General features: G+C 40.1%; 1 protein-coding gene across 1 annotated transcript; it reads right to left on the reverse strand.

The window, feature by feature from the left end:
- Nucleotides 1-12,478: 12,478 nt before the first annotated feature.
- On the reverse strand, nt 12,479-13,861 carry LOC130712741 (uncharacterized). The gene is made up of 4 exons (XM_057562560.1): nt 13,449-13,861; nt 12,911-13,211; nt 12,616-12,780; nt 12,479-12,511 (listed from the first exon to the last, which is right to left on the reverse strand). Exons 1-4 carry the CDS (start codon nt 13,859-13,861, stop codon nt 12,479-12,481), a joined length of 912 nt encoding a protein of 303 aa, XP_057418543.1.
- Between the last annotated feature and the right edge of the window lie 1,946 nt (nt 13,862-15,807).

Below are 15,807 nucleotides of genomic sequence, written 5' to 3' on the forward strand. Positions count from 1 at the left end.
GAGCACTATAAATAGGAGAAGATCATTCAGAAAAATGGTTCCCAACTCAACTCCAAAAAACTCAGTAAAAAGCTCACATGTCCGCATCATAGAGACTTCAAGAGTCTAACGTGACAATGAAGAAGTATGTTGCAGAACCAGTCATTTACAATTCCTGCATTTAGTGCTTTCAAACTTGCTGTTTTGTTCATTTTCCTGTCGATTTCTCATTTGATGTAATTTTCCTTTGTTTTTCGACTTGCTTTTCTTGTACTTTGCACTTTGATTAATGAAATTCAGTTTCCAATCTTTATAAATTACTTTTTTTCTTTGCACATTCACTCGTTCACCCTTGTTTGTCAAAAAATACCCTTTGAACACAAGACTTCTGCAAGACGTTTTCCCAAAAGAACCCCTAATCTTAAACTTTTTCCAGTCGAAATTGGAGAATGTTTGTTTACCAAATATCACCGTAAACAGTACCCATCTTCCCTATGGAAGGGAAATGGGGTCAAGATTTGTTATGTTAAAATGTCGACTTTTTTTAAGGACTGCCATAGATAGTTCCTGAAAACGCGTGTGCTTTCAGCAGGTGATTGGGATAATCTTCAGCTGCAAATATCTGAGCTTCTGACAAATTATTAGTTCTGTGATCCTTCCAAGGGAAAGTGATCAAAATCGTGCTCTTAAACTTTACAGATTAGCTTAACGTTGAATAGGGTATGCAGAAGAAAACGGGGAAGGAAAGTGAGAAAAGGTTGTGGAGAAGGAATTGCTTGAAGTTTGACACGTGGACACGCTCTTAGAAGATGACACCTCGAATTTTTGTCTTAAGGGCTTGTGTTTTGTATCTAGTATAGATTAGAGAAATATTTTCATGAGATTCAAGTGTATCCATTTTTCTCTTAAGCTTGGTTAAAACTTAGATACAGTACCATGGGTACAGTTTTTACTGTTTACCAATTATGAACATCTGGAATATAATTTCCATGTCATTAATTTGAATTTTAATAAATCTCACACCAGTGTGACTTTTCGGTTAGGAGTTATCATCTGCAAAAAGGGAATTTATTCCCAAATAACAGGGCATAGAGATCGACCACTCCATGATGTCCTAGTTGTTCAACGCTTCATAGCAGCGGTGGTGAGGTCACAACGGGGTGATGCAATTGATTCATTTGGGGCACGACTAGTGCTACAACTCTCACTCGTCGATGCTGGTGTTGTTCAACCACGTTAGGGACCTCATGCAGAGGATGTTGCAGTGCATGCTGGGGGAATCTGTACATGGTCCTGAAACCCTCCGCAAAGGAGTGATGAAGAGACTCGATTCTGAGGACTGGGAGTAGAAATCATGGAACTTGATCTCATTGAACAAAGACTTAAAACCTGAAAAGATAATTTTTTTGGAAATTAGTGTTGAAATTAATATTTTAGAAACAAGATCAAAAGGTTGTGATTAGAGATTCAAACTGTTGGGGAGAGTCACGACGAGGACCCATGGGTCAAAGCCGAGAGAAGACACCAAGGAGATCTTGTACACCACATCTTAACCCAAAACCTTAAGGAATTAGGTTTATGGGTCCATCTCCTTATAAACTCTCCTTCTTACCCTGGCTTCTCCGATGTGGAACTTGACTCTAACACTTGATTCCAAGAATCACCCCCTCAAGGGTGAGTCCCTCAACCACATCACTCATGGTCCTCCCATTTGTGGAAGCTATCCACCCTTGTACCGCCGTTCGCTGCTCAACGGAACTCGCTGCCTAGCCACACTGCTAGGAAGACTTTCGACACAAGGAGTCGTTACCATGGCTACGCAAACCATCGGCTCTGATACCGCTTGTTGGGGGAGACAAGGGAGCCCATGGGTCGAGGAGCAAGACTCCAAGAGATATCGACGCCACATCTTAAGCCAAAACCTTAAGGAATTAGGTTTATGGGTCACATCTCTTATAAAGTCTTCTCCTCAACCAAACTTAACCAATGTGGGACTCCAACTCCGCACTTGAATTCTCAACAATCTCCCCCTCAAGTGTGAGTCACTTGTTGGAATCAAGTGTTAGAGTCAAGTCGAACACCGGAGAAGCCAGGGTAAGAAGGAGAGTTTATAAGGAGATGGACTCATAAACCTAATGCCTTAAGGTTTTGGGTTAAGATGTGGTGTCCACGATCTCCTTGGTGTCTCCTCTCGGCTTTGACCCATTAGTCCTTGCCATGACTCTCCCCAACAAGTGGTATCAGAGTCGATGGTTGGTGTAGTCATGGTTACGGCTCCTTGTGTCGAAAGTCTTCCTAGCGGTGTAGCTAGGCGGAGGGCATAAGGAACGAGGCATCAGAATGAACTGACACACGTTTACTGTCTTGTCTCAGAGTAAGCACCAATGGGTACTCAGCTTCTGACTAAGCTACCTTCTGAACTAGACATCTTCTGATGAGGAAGCATCATAGTCAGAGGTTCTGATTCATCTTCATACTGGACAAAAGTCCATATTCAGATTTTTCAGTATAAAATTAAATATATCCTCTGCTAAGGGCTTTGTAAAGATATCTGCCCATTGATGGTCAGTATCAATAAACTTTAGAAGAAGTACGCCCTTCTGAACATAATCTCTAATAAAGTGATACTTTACCTTAATGTGTTTTTCCCTTGAGTGTAAGATTGGATTCTTACTGAGTGAGATTGCAGCAGTATTATCACAATGAATTGGAATGTTGCTCTCAAGGATTTGATAATCCTCTAGCTGATGTTTCATCCAGAGCATCTGAGTGCTGCAAATAGCTGCTGAGATATATTCTGCCTCTGCAGTGGATAGTGCAATAGTAGATTGCCTCTTGCTTGCCCATGAGACTAAGTTACTTCCCAGAAATTGACAATTTCCAGAAGTACTCTTTCTTTCAGTTCTATCTCCAGCATAATCAGCATCACAGTAACCTGAAAGCTTATACTCTGATCGTTTCTTATACATCAAGCTAAGGTTAGTGGTACCTTTCAGATATCTGAGAATTCTCTTAACAACAGTTAAGTGAGTTTCTCTAGGATCTGATTGGAATCGAGCACATAAGTGTACACTAAACAGAATATCTGGCCAAGATGCAGTTAAGTATAGAAGTGAACCTATCATTCCACGATAGAGCTTCTGACATACTTTTCCACTGACATCTTCTTTCTCCAAGATACATGTAGGATGCATAGGAGTCTTAGTAATTATTGATTCTGTCATATTGAACTTCTTCATAAGTTGCTTTGTGTGCTTGCTCTGATGGATGTAAGTAGCTTCTGGTTTTTGATCAACTTGTATTCCCATAAAGTACTTGAGTTCTCCCATCATACTCATTTCATATTCAGCCTGCATCATCTCAGAAAATTCCTTGCAAAGAGATGGATTAGCAGATCCAAATATAATATCATCAACATAAATTTGCACAATTAAGATATCATCTTTGTAAGTTTTGCAAAAGAGAGTTGTATCTACTTTACCCCTTACAAACTCATTTTCCAGAAGGAATGAGCTAAGTCTCTCATACCATGCTCTGGAAGTTTGCTTCAGACCATAGAGAGATTTCTTCAACATGGTCAGGGTTCTTCTCATCTTCAAAACCAGGAGGTTGGTGCACATACACTTCCTCTGAGATGTATCCATTCAGGAAGGCACTCTTAACATCCATCTGATGAAGAATTATGTTGTGATTCATTGAAAATGAGATTAGCAGTCTGATAGCTTCCAATCTTGCTACTGGAGCAAATGTTTCCGTATAATCTATTCCTTCTTGCTGACTGTAGCCTTGAACAACTAGTCTTGCCTTGTTTCTGACTACATCTCCTTTTTCATTCAGCTTGTTTCTGAATACCCATTTGGTTCTAATGATGAGAGCGCCTTGAGGTTTCTTGACAAAGTTCCAGACATCATTCTTGGAGAATTGATTCAATTCTTCTTTCATTGCCAGAATCCAGTCTTTGTCTTGAAGAGCTTCATCAATTGATTTTGGTTCAATTAAGGATATCAATCCCTTCAGACTAAGTAGAGTCTCTTGAGAGGGTCTGAATGCTGATCTGGTTCTGACTGGTTCATCTTTGTTTCCCAGAATCAACTCCTTAGGGTGAGAGGCAACAATTTTGCTCTTCCTCTGAGGTTGTGAATCAGAGGGACCAACTTCCTCTGGAGAGTCTTCCTCTGTCTCAGCTTCCTCTGGAGCTTTGCCTTCATCAAAAACATTTATACTCATATCTGCAAACTTTTCAACTAGCTTTGACTGATCAGAGTCAAGCTTATCATCAAATCTAACATGAATAGATTCTTCAATAGTTTTAGCATCAGTATTATAAATTCTAAAGCCTTTGGAACGTTCAGAGTAACCAAGTAATAGACATTTAGAAGATTTAGAATCAAACTTATGCAGTCTATCCTTAGTATTCAGATCATAGCAAACACAACCAAAATGATGAAAGTAAGAAATGTTGGGTTTTACTTTCTTCCACAATTCATAAGGAGTCTTATTCAGAATTGGTCTGATAGAGATCCTATTATGAATGTAACATGCTGTGTTTACTGCCTCAGCCCAGAAGTGCTTTGCCATGTCAGTTTCTTGAAGCATGGTTCTAGCCATCTCTTTAAGAGTTCTATTCTTCCTCTCAACAACCCCATTCTGTTGAGGAGTTCTAGGACAAGAGAAATCATGTACAATTCCATAGGAATCAAACAGACTCTCAAACTTTTCATTCTCAAACTCTCCACCATGATCACTTCTGACACGCATAATTCTGCAAGCCTTCTCGTTTTGCACTTGGGCAATAAAGGTAGAGAACACAGAATGAGACTCATCCTTGCGGGATAGGAATTTTACCCATGTCCAGTGGCTATAGTCATCAACAATGACCATCCCATATCTTTTACACCTATAGACTCAGTTTTCACTGGTCCAAAAAGGTCGATATGCAGAAGTTCTAACGGCCTTGAGGTGGAAACAAATTCTTTGCCTTGAAAGGGACTTTTGTAAATTTGTCTTTCTAACATGCTTCACAAAGAGCCTCTGAAGAGAACTTCAGAGTGGGTAAGCCCCTGACAAGGTCAAGCTTACTCAGCTGAGAAATCTTTCTCATGCTGGCATGCCCTAACCGTCTATGCCATACCCATTGCTCTTCATTAACAGAAAGAAGACACTTTACTTTCTGAGTTTCCAACTCAGATGGTCTGATCTTATAAGTGTTGTTCCTCCTCTTGCTGTTAAACAGAACAGAGCCATCGATCTGACTTACAGCCCTGCAAGACTTTTGATTGAAGATTATATCATAACCCTTGTCAGCTAATTGACTTATAGACAATAAGTTATGATTTAAGTCATCTACCAATAGAACATTATCAATGCATGGACTATTATCAACGCCAATAATACCAGAACCAACAATTTTACCCTTCTCATTACCACCAAAGCCAACTTCGCCTCCAAGCTTAAGTTTTAGCTCTTGGAACATACGTCTTTCTCCCGTCATGTGACGCGAGCATCCACTGTCCAGATACCATGATTGGTGTTTCAGTGGAGCGATCAAGGATATCTGCAACATAGATAATCTTATCCTTAGGTACCCATTTTCTGGGTCCTTTCTTGTTAGTTACCCAGAGGTTCTGATAACCTTGGGTTTCTCAACATGATAATGTAAAGGGATTTGAGCATGAAATTTGAGCATAGAAGGAGTTCCCTTTTTGCAAGAGGGTTTAGCAACTTTAGTAGGCAATGATTCAAGCAAAATAGTACCAGAGGGTATAAAATGTTCATACAGAGGTTTAGCCTTAGGCATAGGAGGCTCATTTCTACTGGGTCCAGAATAGCCAATGCCACACATTCCATTTCTGCTTACGCCATAGATCATTGAAGCCATCAAGCTTCTATCTACGCTTTTAGCTAGGAATCTTTGAAAAGATTTTTCATATTTGGTTTCATTTTTAATATCAGAGGCATCACAATCAACAACTTCTTCTAACTTAAGGATTTGGTTTTTAAGCACAGAGTTAGAGTTTGCTAAAGCATGATTATTTTCTTTTAACTCAGAAATAATTTTATCATGTTCAGCAGAAGTCTTAGAAACAGCAGAAAAATCATTTTTCAACTTTTTATGCTTAGTCAGGAGAGAGTTATATTTATCCATGATATCAGACAAAGCACATTTGAGTTCAGAGGTTGAAAAAGAAGCGAATACCTCATTTTCATCGTTAGAGTCTAGATCTTCCTCTGATGCTGATTCAGAGTTAGTTGCTTCTTTTGACTCTACTTCCTTGTTCTTGACAATAGCCATGAGTCCTTCAACAACTTCTCCATCAGAGTCAACATCCTCTGACTCTAATTCATCAAAAGTCACCATGAGGCCTTTCTTAGCTTTGAAATGCTTCTTTGGCTTCTTGTCCCTTTTCAGCTTAGGACAATCACTCTTGTAGTGCCCTGATTCTTTGCATTCAAAGCATGTGACTTCCTTTGATGAAGACTTCTTCTGACCAGAAGTAGATTCATTCTTTCCTTTATTCTTTCTAGAGCCTCTAAACTTGCTCTGCCTGTGCTTCCAGATGCGGTTGAGCTTTCTGGAGATCAGGGTTAGCTCATCTTCATCAGAATCCTCAGAGTTTTCTTCAGATTCTTCTTCTTCTGCTGGGAGAGCTTTAGCCTTTTCAGATTTGGATTTCAAGGCTATAGACTTCTTCTTCTGATCCTGATGTTCAGCACGCTTCAGTTCATGACACTTCAGTATGCTTATGAGTTCTTCCAGACTCATCTGATCAACATCTCTTGTGAGCTCCAAGGAAGTTATCAGAGGCATCCAGCTTTCAGGAAGGCCTCTAAGAATCCTCATGACATGATCAGTAGTTGTGTAACTCTTGTTGAGAGGTCTAATTCCAGCAATGAGTAACTGAAATCTGGAGAACATGTCCTCAATGGACTCACTGGATTCCATTTGGAAGGATTCATACTTTCTGATCAAGGCCAATGCCTTTGACTCCTTCACCTTCTTGTTTCCTTCATGGGTCATCTTCAAGGAATCAAAGATACCCTTAGCATACTCACGATCTGTGATCTTTTGATATTCTTCATAAGAAATAGCACTGATAAGAATAGTTCTAGCTTTATGATGCAGTGAGTAAAGCTTCTTCTGCTCTGCAGTCATCTCTGTTCTGGAGATCTTCTTGCCATCGCCATCAACTGGACGCTCATAGCCATCCACTATAATATCCCAGAGATCTGCATCAAAGCCCAGAAAAAAGCTTTCAATCCTGTCTTTCCAGTACTCAAATCTTTGCCCATCAAACATAGGAGGCTTTGCACTGTAGACATCTTTTTGCGCTTCAATGGTGGCAGCCATTTTAGTTTTTCACACCGGCCCGGAACAGTGAACATTGTTAGGTGTGGATATCAGAACTTGCGCTCTGATACCAATTGAAGGTATGAAAAACGATAGAAAGGGGGGGTGTTTGAATAGCGTTTTAAAACTAAAACTCGACCCACTTGAGATTTAAATAAATCTCTTCAACCACCAAAGATAAAAGTGCTAAGATAAGAGTTAAAGGAAAGAACACAAATGATTTTATCCTGGTTCACTTGATAAATCCCTCAAGCTAATCCAGTCCACCCGTTAAGGTGATTTCTTCCTTCTTAGAATGAAGGCAATCCACTAATCAGAGTTTGTTACAACTGCACTTGCTAACTGCAAAGTGACTAACAATACACTGACTTAGCTATCACTAAGATTCACTCTCTTAGTCTTCTCTAGGATCCGACCAACCTTGGTCTCCTAAAGGAAAATCAAACAACTGTTTGAAGGTTTGGGTTTACAAAGAAATGCTTCTTAGAAAGCTAATAGTAAACACAATTAATACAATGTGAAGAAAGAATGCTTTGAGAGAATATTTGATTTTGGCGTGAGCTTCTACAAAGTTTCTTCCAAAAAGCATCTTTCATCTTCAGCCTCTTTATATACTCCAAGGAATTAGGTTTGGAAGTTTGCATGAAATGCTACCGTTGGAGGGCAGATCTGGGTTTTTTAGGTTCTGTTGTGGCTGAACCAGTTAGGTAAGGTTGTCAGAAATGGTACAATTGCTTTTGTACTTTGGATAGTGACATGACCTTTATCCTTGTTGACTTCCGATCAGAGTGATGCTTCATATTGGAACTTGTGAAGCTTGGTGATCAGAGTCTGAAGGAAGCTTGGATCCTCTGACCTTTGTACCTTCTGCTTCTGGACTCAGAGGAGAAGTACTTGGTCTTTAGAGCCAGCTTATTCTTGGACTCCAGAATCTTCACTACTCAGCTTCTGGACCTTCAGAGCTTCTGATCCTTCAGAGCGCCTGATCCTTCAGAGCGTCTGATCCTTCAGAGCTTCTAGTGAACTGAATCCATATCAGAGTTTATAATCTTCAGATCTTCTGAAGCTTGATCTACTGTTCAGATTGAACATAGTACGTGCGAAAGCATTGCAGAGGTTACTCTTTTAGCAAAGTGCTTCTGAATTATGTGAAATAAGACCAGAGTCATGGCCTGTCATTAGAACACTCAGAAAACAACGTTAGAGTACCATAATTGTTCATACATAATAGTTAACATGTAATCATCAAAACATAGAGTTGTACTACTAGATCAAACCTTGATCTTACAGGGACACCCAATTTTGTGGCGGTTTCAGACCGCCACAAAGTTGGAAATGGAGTAAAAAGAAAATTTAACACTTTTGTGGCTATTTGAAACTGCCACAAAGCGGTGTCGAGAGTGGGCTACACTGTTCTGTGGGCCACAAATCTTTATTTTTCATGCCCTTGAGACTTTCGAGAGTTGAATGCAGAATTTCTATGTCCTTACATCAAGTAGCTGCATGGTTTCCTGTTTTTTTAATTACTTGTGCTTGATGCATTTGATATTTAGGTGGATTAGACAACACTGGAAATAATTTCAAAATGTTTGGAGGGCATAGGATATATGTAAATAGTCCTGAAGCTTCCTTGCATTTGTAACATTTTTTTTGAAAAAACCAAATATATATATAAATTAGGGACAAAGGCCCAAGGATTTGATACAATCAAAGGAAAACAATACAATGTAAATAAGAGCAGCAACAAGAAAGAAGAAAAAAAAAAGTTGAGCAATAGAAGAAATACAAGGTAAAAAAAAACAGAAACAAAACAAGAAATTAGGAACAGGGGCAGCAAAAGAAAATAACACTCGCAACATAAACGATTATCCCAAGCCTCCACCAAGATGCCCCAAAAGACTGAAAGAATAGAGCCCAAACGGTTTTGGCTTCGGTGGTACACTTAAAAACTGGCACACGGTGGTGCAGTTGAATATATACCTTTAGATATAATAATAAAAAAAGCAACGATTTAGATTTAGATATTTTAAAATAATTTTAAACTTGCATTCCAATATTATCCTTTTCTCTATAGTCTTCGTTCCAGTTCCAAAACTTGCAGCACCCCCAAGAGCTTTGGTGGACGTTGTCATCTCCGACGATGACTCAAGTAAGCGCCTCCGATCAATTTTTTGGTGACCCAACAACCCTCTGTGATGCAGATCTACATAGTGGCTGAGTTTCGTGATACCTCTCACTCTCTCTCTCCCAAATCAACAAAAAAGGAAAATGTAAGAAAAGAGCTAAAAGATCCAAACTCACAAATCTGGTGATGAAACGAATGAATCTGAATCTGAAATGAAAAAAAGAAGAAGAAGAAGAAGAAGAAATGGGTATGTAAGAAAACCTGAAATTGTTACTGTAAATGTCACCCTCCCTTGATTTTGCTAGCAAAAAAATTGATCTGATCTGAAAACAAACAACTAGGGGCCTGTTTGATAACACTTTTCAAAAACTGTTTTCAATTTTTAAAAATTAAAAAACTGAAAAACTTGCTTGGGTAACTAAAACGAAAACAGGGAAAAGGTGTTTTGCTTTTCAGTTTTGCTTTTCTCTCTCCAAAACAGAAAACACACGGAGAAGTGGTGTTTTAAGTAATGGCAAAATTGGTAAATATCACGAAAAGTGCAAAACGCTTATCTGATCACTTATAGGTTTTTCTCAACAAACTCACGTCTTTTCTCATTGCTTCTGGAACGCGCTCAGCCGTTCACCCACCTATCTGCAGCAGTGGAAAATCCAAATCCAAATCCTCAGAATCCTAAACAACTCACCTCGACACTACACTCCCGAACCCTCGAGAAATCCAAAGAAGACAGCGGCCCTCTAAAACCTCAGATCAGGGTCTAAAAAGCTGGCGTAATTCGTCCTCCAAACCTTCCTCTGCTAGAGAATCTGGCCCGTCAAATTGAAGCCCCAATAATTTACCCAATGCCCATGCCTTTTTAGCCCTCTTAGGGTACCCTTCTGGTCGGAGAGTAGCAACCGGAGCCTCTGTAGAAACGCTGCCACCATTAAGTGAGCTGCTTGCTACCGTTCCAAAAGAATCATCTTGAGAGGTTCTTGGGGCTAGGGTCGAGGGAGGATTAACACCATGAGCTTTGATTTTTCGAGGCCTCGCTCTTCCTCTTTTCTGAACCAGGTAAGGTGGAGGAAAACGTTTCAACGACCAAGCTCCACAGGTTGAGAACCACAGTTTTGTTCAAAATCTTCCAGGTCCATCTCAAAACAATTTTCATTTTGGTCCAACATTTTGGCCACCTGACGTTGGCCCACCAACGGGCTTCCAAACAAAACAGCAAAACTTTTGTTAAGAGCTAAGGTCCAAGGTCCATCAACTGGCAACTTGAGCAAAAAAAAAAAAAGAGAGGAAAATTTATGGTTCCAAACCAAGACCTCAGAAAGAACACATTAGTGAAAGTCTCACGTGATTCCTTTAAGCATCGAGGAATAGATATGTTATTTTCACCACTACCCACTTTGAAATAGTATCACTGTCCAATCTGACAATGACGGAGTCCAACCCCATTTGATTGCAACCATCTGTCCCCTTATCTGCCTGGAATTTGAAAGCCATCCTAGGAATAGAAAAGGTGAGACTTTGCCCAGTTGACCTTTGATCCTTCCTGTTGACGTCCCTGTACAGATTGACAGACTGGAAATGCTCAGACACAGAAAGGTCACCATCACTCTTACCGTGATCCCCCTCTACTGGAGGCTCCTCCCCACCGCCCGTACAACCGCTAGACACCACCTCATCCTCTGAAGACCAAGAATTGGCCACCTTCGTGCCAAAAGAAGAGGAAAACCAGTGGCGGATCCAGGACCCCGGGGTCAGGGGGTTCAAATTTTTCAAATAAGCACATTAATAAAAATATAATTAAAAACATGTGGTTTTTTGGGTAAGTAAAATTGTATTAAATAAGAGTACTAGGGGTACTCTAACCCAAGGGATACAAGAGAATAATTACAAGGGAAGGACATGTAAATAGAAAAAAAACAGAACAAGCAGGTCCAAGACCAGTACAGAAAGCAAAAATCAATCCTACATCCAGTGAATTATGCAGACACAAAAAGCTCCCTGCATTCTAAATCCCACCTTCCCCTGCCTATGCAAAAGTCAATAAAACTCCTTGTCACTTTAGAGGCACAAGACATAACACATAACAGTAGTTGTCTAACAACATCAGCAATTAAGAAATCAACGCCAAGGGTGCAGATTTGGCAAATTTCATAAGCATCCCAAACAATATCTTGGGTTGGACATCCAATCATATGGCATTGCCAACACCAATTCAACTCTGGCACTTCATTCGAATCTCCCCAAGATTAATCCCCAATTCCACAATCAAAAAAATTTAAAAAGAAAAATAGAGTGCTCACTGTTTGTGAAGGGAAAAGCCCTCCCCCTCTCTAGAACCCTTCCCCCTCTAACACACCATCATCATCTTATTCCTTTCCCCAATATCTCTGGACCCCCTCCCTCACCATCATAATTTGAGTACAAAGAAATTCACCTCAACATTTGCACATAATCTGAGAAAGGAAAATACCACACAAGTTACAGTTCTAGAAGCTCACCTTTTTCTTATTGATCTAATTGAAGTTACTCTACAGATAAAAGGGTGCCTGAGAACAAAGGGACATCGCGGAAGAAGCCTAATTGCTACATCAGGCAACAGAGTAGTAGCTCCCATTTTATTCCTGCACATTACACAATCATCTCATCCTCTTGCATCACATTGAAAAACAGCACAACACAAACTGACAAACATCACACTATTCCTTACCTTCACTTCTTTCTTTCTGTTATCTCCTTAACCTTATATACAAAGCCATCATCATCATCAACAATTACCAGCAAAGACCATCATACTGAAAATGAAAAAAATTAATAATTTATAGAATTAGTTGATTAGAGGAAATATTACAGTGATTACAACTAAACAGAGATTTTTGTTACCTGGTTTGAAACAAACAAGATCCTCACTTTTACTGTGATTTGAGAAAAGGGCGAATTTTTGTGATCAATGCGCGATTGGGAGTGGAAAAGTGAAGGAAGGTTGAACTTGGATCGTGAAAAGTGTAGGAAGGGAAAAGTAGGAAAGTTGCTTAAAACACATCTGTGACTGTAAACCCATTTCTCTACAAAACATCAAAATTCAAAACCAACTCAATTAAACTCCACATCCACCATCTGACCATCACATATTCACATCCATACCAAAATAAATAAGAAAGAAAGAAACCTTGACTCCTTGAGTGCAGCTGTGCAGATTCCCAACGCAGAGCACTAAGAGTGAGTGAGTGACCTTCTCGTTCTCGTGAGATATAGAGATTGAGAGGCGCGCGGCGGTGGTGGCGTGGCGTGGTGGTGGGCCGGTGGCCGGTGGTGGGCTGCGTGATGGCCAGACCTAATGAGATTGTGAAAGAGTGAGAGAAAGACAAGGTGAGGAGCGTGAGTATTCTGTCTGTGAGAGAGAGGTACAAGTGGGGTCATGGGTGCAAAATACAAATCTCAGGGGGTTAAAAAAAAACTAATACAGGGGGGTAAGTAGAAATTCTTTTTTTGGGGTTCAACTGAACCCCCTGACTACTACGTGGGTCCGCCCCTGAGGAAAACGTCTCCTGAGAAGCCGAAAGAGGAGGAGAAGAAAACCCAGCTTCCGAAAGCTTGACAACAGGTGAAGATGAAACAAAACAAAGGTTGGCTTCAACGGCTATCGAAACTTTCTCCTCATCTACAATAGCCCCAATGAATTTCTCCTTAAAACTGGGCATTGATGATCTGATCAACACCTTAGCAACATCATACCTCAGTCTATCCTTAGTTTCTATATCCAAGCTTATAAAATCCCCAAAGAGACAGCAATTGAGATAAGAAATCCTCTTCCCACACACCCAAAGGCACATGTTTGATGCTCAAGCATAAAATGTGACTGCCGATTGTGGGTAATAAAGTAGCAGGGCGAATGCTATCGAAGGTATCCCTCATAGACTCTGCAACATTAGACAAGAACACACCTAAATCAGTTTTATCTGGAAATTCCAATGCCATCTCCTTTGGACCCATAGGAATCACCTTTGTTCTGCTGAAACAAAGTCCTCAGGAGAAGAAGCGATCAAAGTTCTCTCCACCCGATTTTTACCATCTTCCCTTGAGGCAACACGCACCACCGAATCCAAAGGCACCGCCACACCTTTCTTTTTCTTATGTACCCAAATCTGTTTAAAAGATTTACCACTCTGATTACCCCCAACAACATTGCAATTTGCCTTGTCTTGGAACAGAGGAAATCTGGCATAGCTCAAGTGCATTGCAGCCCCATTCACGAGTATACCATCGAGCTCTTGAATGGCTTTAGTTGCCTCTGCACTTGTAAAGAATCGAACAAAACCAAACTTGGATTTTCTAGTACGTTTTCTAGCTCTTTGAATGTACATATTAGCCACCCTTCCAATCTTGAAGAATAAATCTTCCACATGATAGTACATGGTACTATCTTTTAGTCCATCGATAAACACTGTGTTATTGGGTGCTTGGTCCCAATTTGAGTCACCTATCTGATCGAAAGTGCCCCTAGACGATTCTGCCTGCTTAAAAAATCTCCATCTTTCTTTACCCCTGGCAGATTCCACCGCTACACCTCCTTGGACCACCTTCCTTGGACTATATTCTAGAGAGAAGTTGGAGCCCTTCACTCTAGAGTTTATGATGCATTTGTAACATGTTTTAGTTTTTTATATCTTGAATGCTAATTTTAATTTGTCTTACACAATGGCTTAAGATGGCAGAAATAGAGTATGTTACTGTTTGTGAAGGTCGGACTCATGTCATCCCTACCAGAAATGACCATGCTGATTTGAGGTTGACTATTGCTGCTTGCAGTGCTAAATGAACAAAACCCTGCATGAGAAGTGAAGGATTAATGAGATATGAAGCATATTAGCATAACTAAGTTCAAGGTGACTACAGTGAACGAAATGGATAAAATGTAAGCGGAAATTTTCATGTAGCAATGACGAGATCTTCCTCTGTATCTCACTATCTCACACTCCCTTTCACAACTCTCAATGGAGCAAGCTGTGGAGCAGACAAATTTATGATATCGTGATTACAGAGGGGACCTAGCCAAACATGTTATAACCCTAGTCCCTTCCCATTATGGGCCAAGGGTTATGGCCCACACTTTAGCCCACACCAATCAGATTACAGGCCCAATTAAAAGAGATCACATAACAAATAAAAGAGCTCAATACACCCCTGTCAGAATTATGAATTAACCCGTTTTTCACAACAAAATAACAATTAATTGTAGCCCACAAAACGTTAGATAAATCTAACGTTTTCCCACTTGGGCAAAATTAATTGTATGATTTTAATTTTCAAAAGCATGTGTATGAAAACGACTCTCGGGTTAATAACTAATCTCTTAAGATGTGGCCACATCTTAAGAAAATGCATAATTCGAGGTGCAGCATCTGAGTACGACTTCGTCCAACAAAAGCCAAGTAATATCGAATCATGGCGATCATTATATCATCTATTGACATAAAATGCTCTTCGTGTTCTTCTTTACTCTTCGAGTAAATCAGAATATCGTCAATGAACATCACCACGAACTTGTCCAGAAATGGTCTGAATAACCTGTTCATGTAGTCCATAAACACTGCGGGTGCATTGGTAACTCCAAACGGCATCACAAGGTACTCATAATGCCCATATCGAGTTCTGAATGCGGTCTTCTGAATATCGGCCTCCTTAACTCGGATCTGGTGATATCCTGACTTCAGATCTATCTTCGAGAAAACAACAGCACCCCGAAGTTGATCCATTAAATCATCTATCCGAGGCATCGGATAACAATTCTTCACTGTCACCTTGTTGAGTTGTCGGTAGTCCACACATAATCTGGACCTCCCGTCCTTCTTCTTCACCAACAGCACTGGTGCACATAAACGCACACAGGCGTACACCTTGGGGCGCAAAAGGGATTCCAAAGCTCACTCTTCCTTCAATTGACATTCCATCAAACGATCTCAGAGTTCAAACATCTTAATATAATCAAACAGTTAGTCTCAAGTATCAAGGCAATGATACTAATCAGACAATCTCACAGTCAAGCAAACATCTTAGCACACAAGTCTACCCAATCTCACCGCGAAGCTTTGAAAACATCTTTATCGAAAAAACAAAAACAAAAACACCAACAAGTTCGGAAACTCGTAAGCCCAAAACCCTTAGTGCTCTGGTTTCTCAACCGGAGCTCTGATACCACAATGTAACGCCCCGATTTCTCGAGTGTTACACAGTAACTAATTAACCAATTTTCGTAAAGAGTTTTCATCGATTCACTTATTAATCTTGAATTAATGATAAAAGTTCAATTTTACAAAATTCTCGAATCTTAACCATTTCAAACTTGCGGAAATAATCATCA

This window comes from Lotus japonicus, chromosome 4 (assembly GCF_012489685.1).
Source record: "Lotus japonicus ecotype B-129 chromosome 4, LjGifu_v1.2".
Taxonomy (NCBI): domain Eukaryota; kingdom Viridiplantae; phylum Streptophyta; class Magnoliopsida; order Fabales; family Fabaceae; genus Lotus; species Lotus japonicus.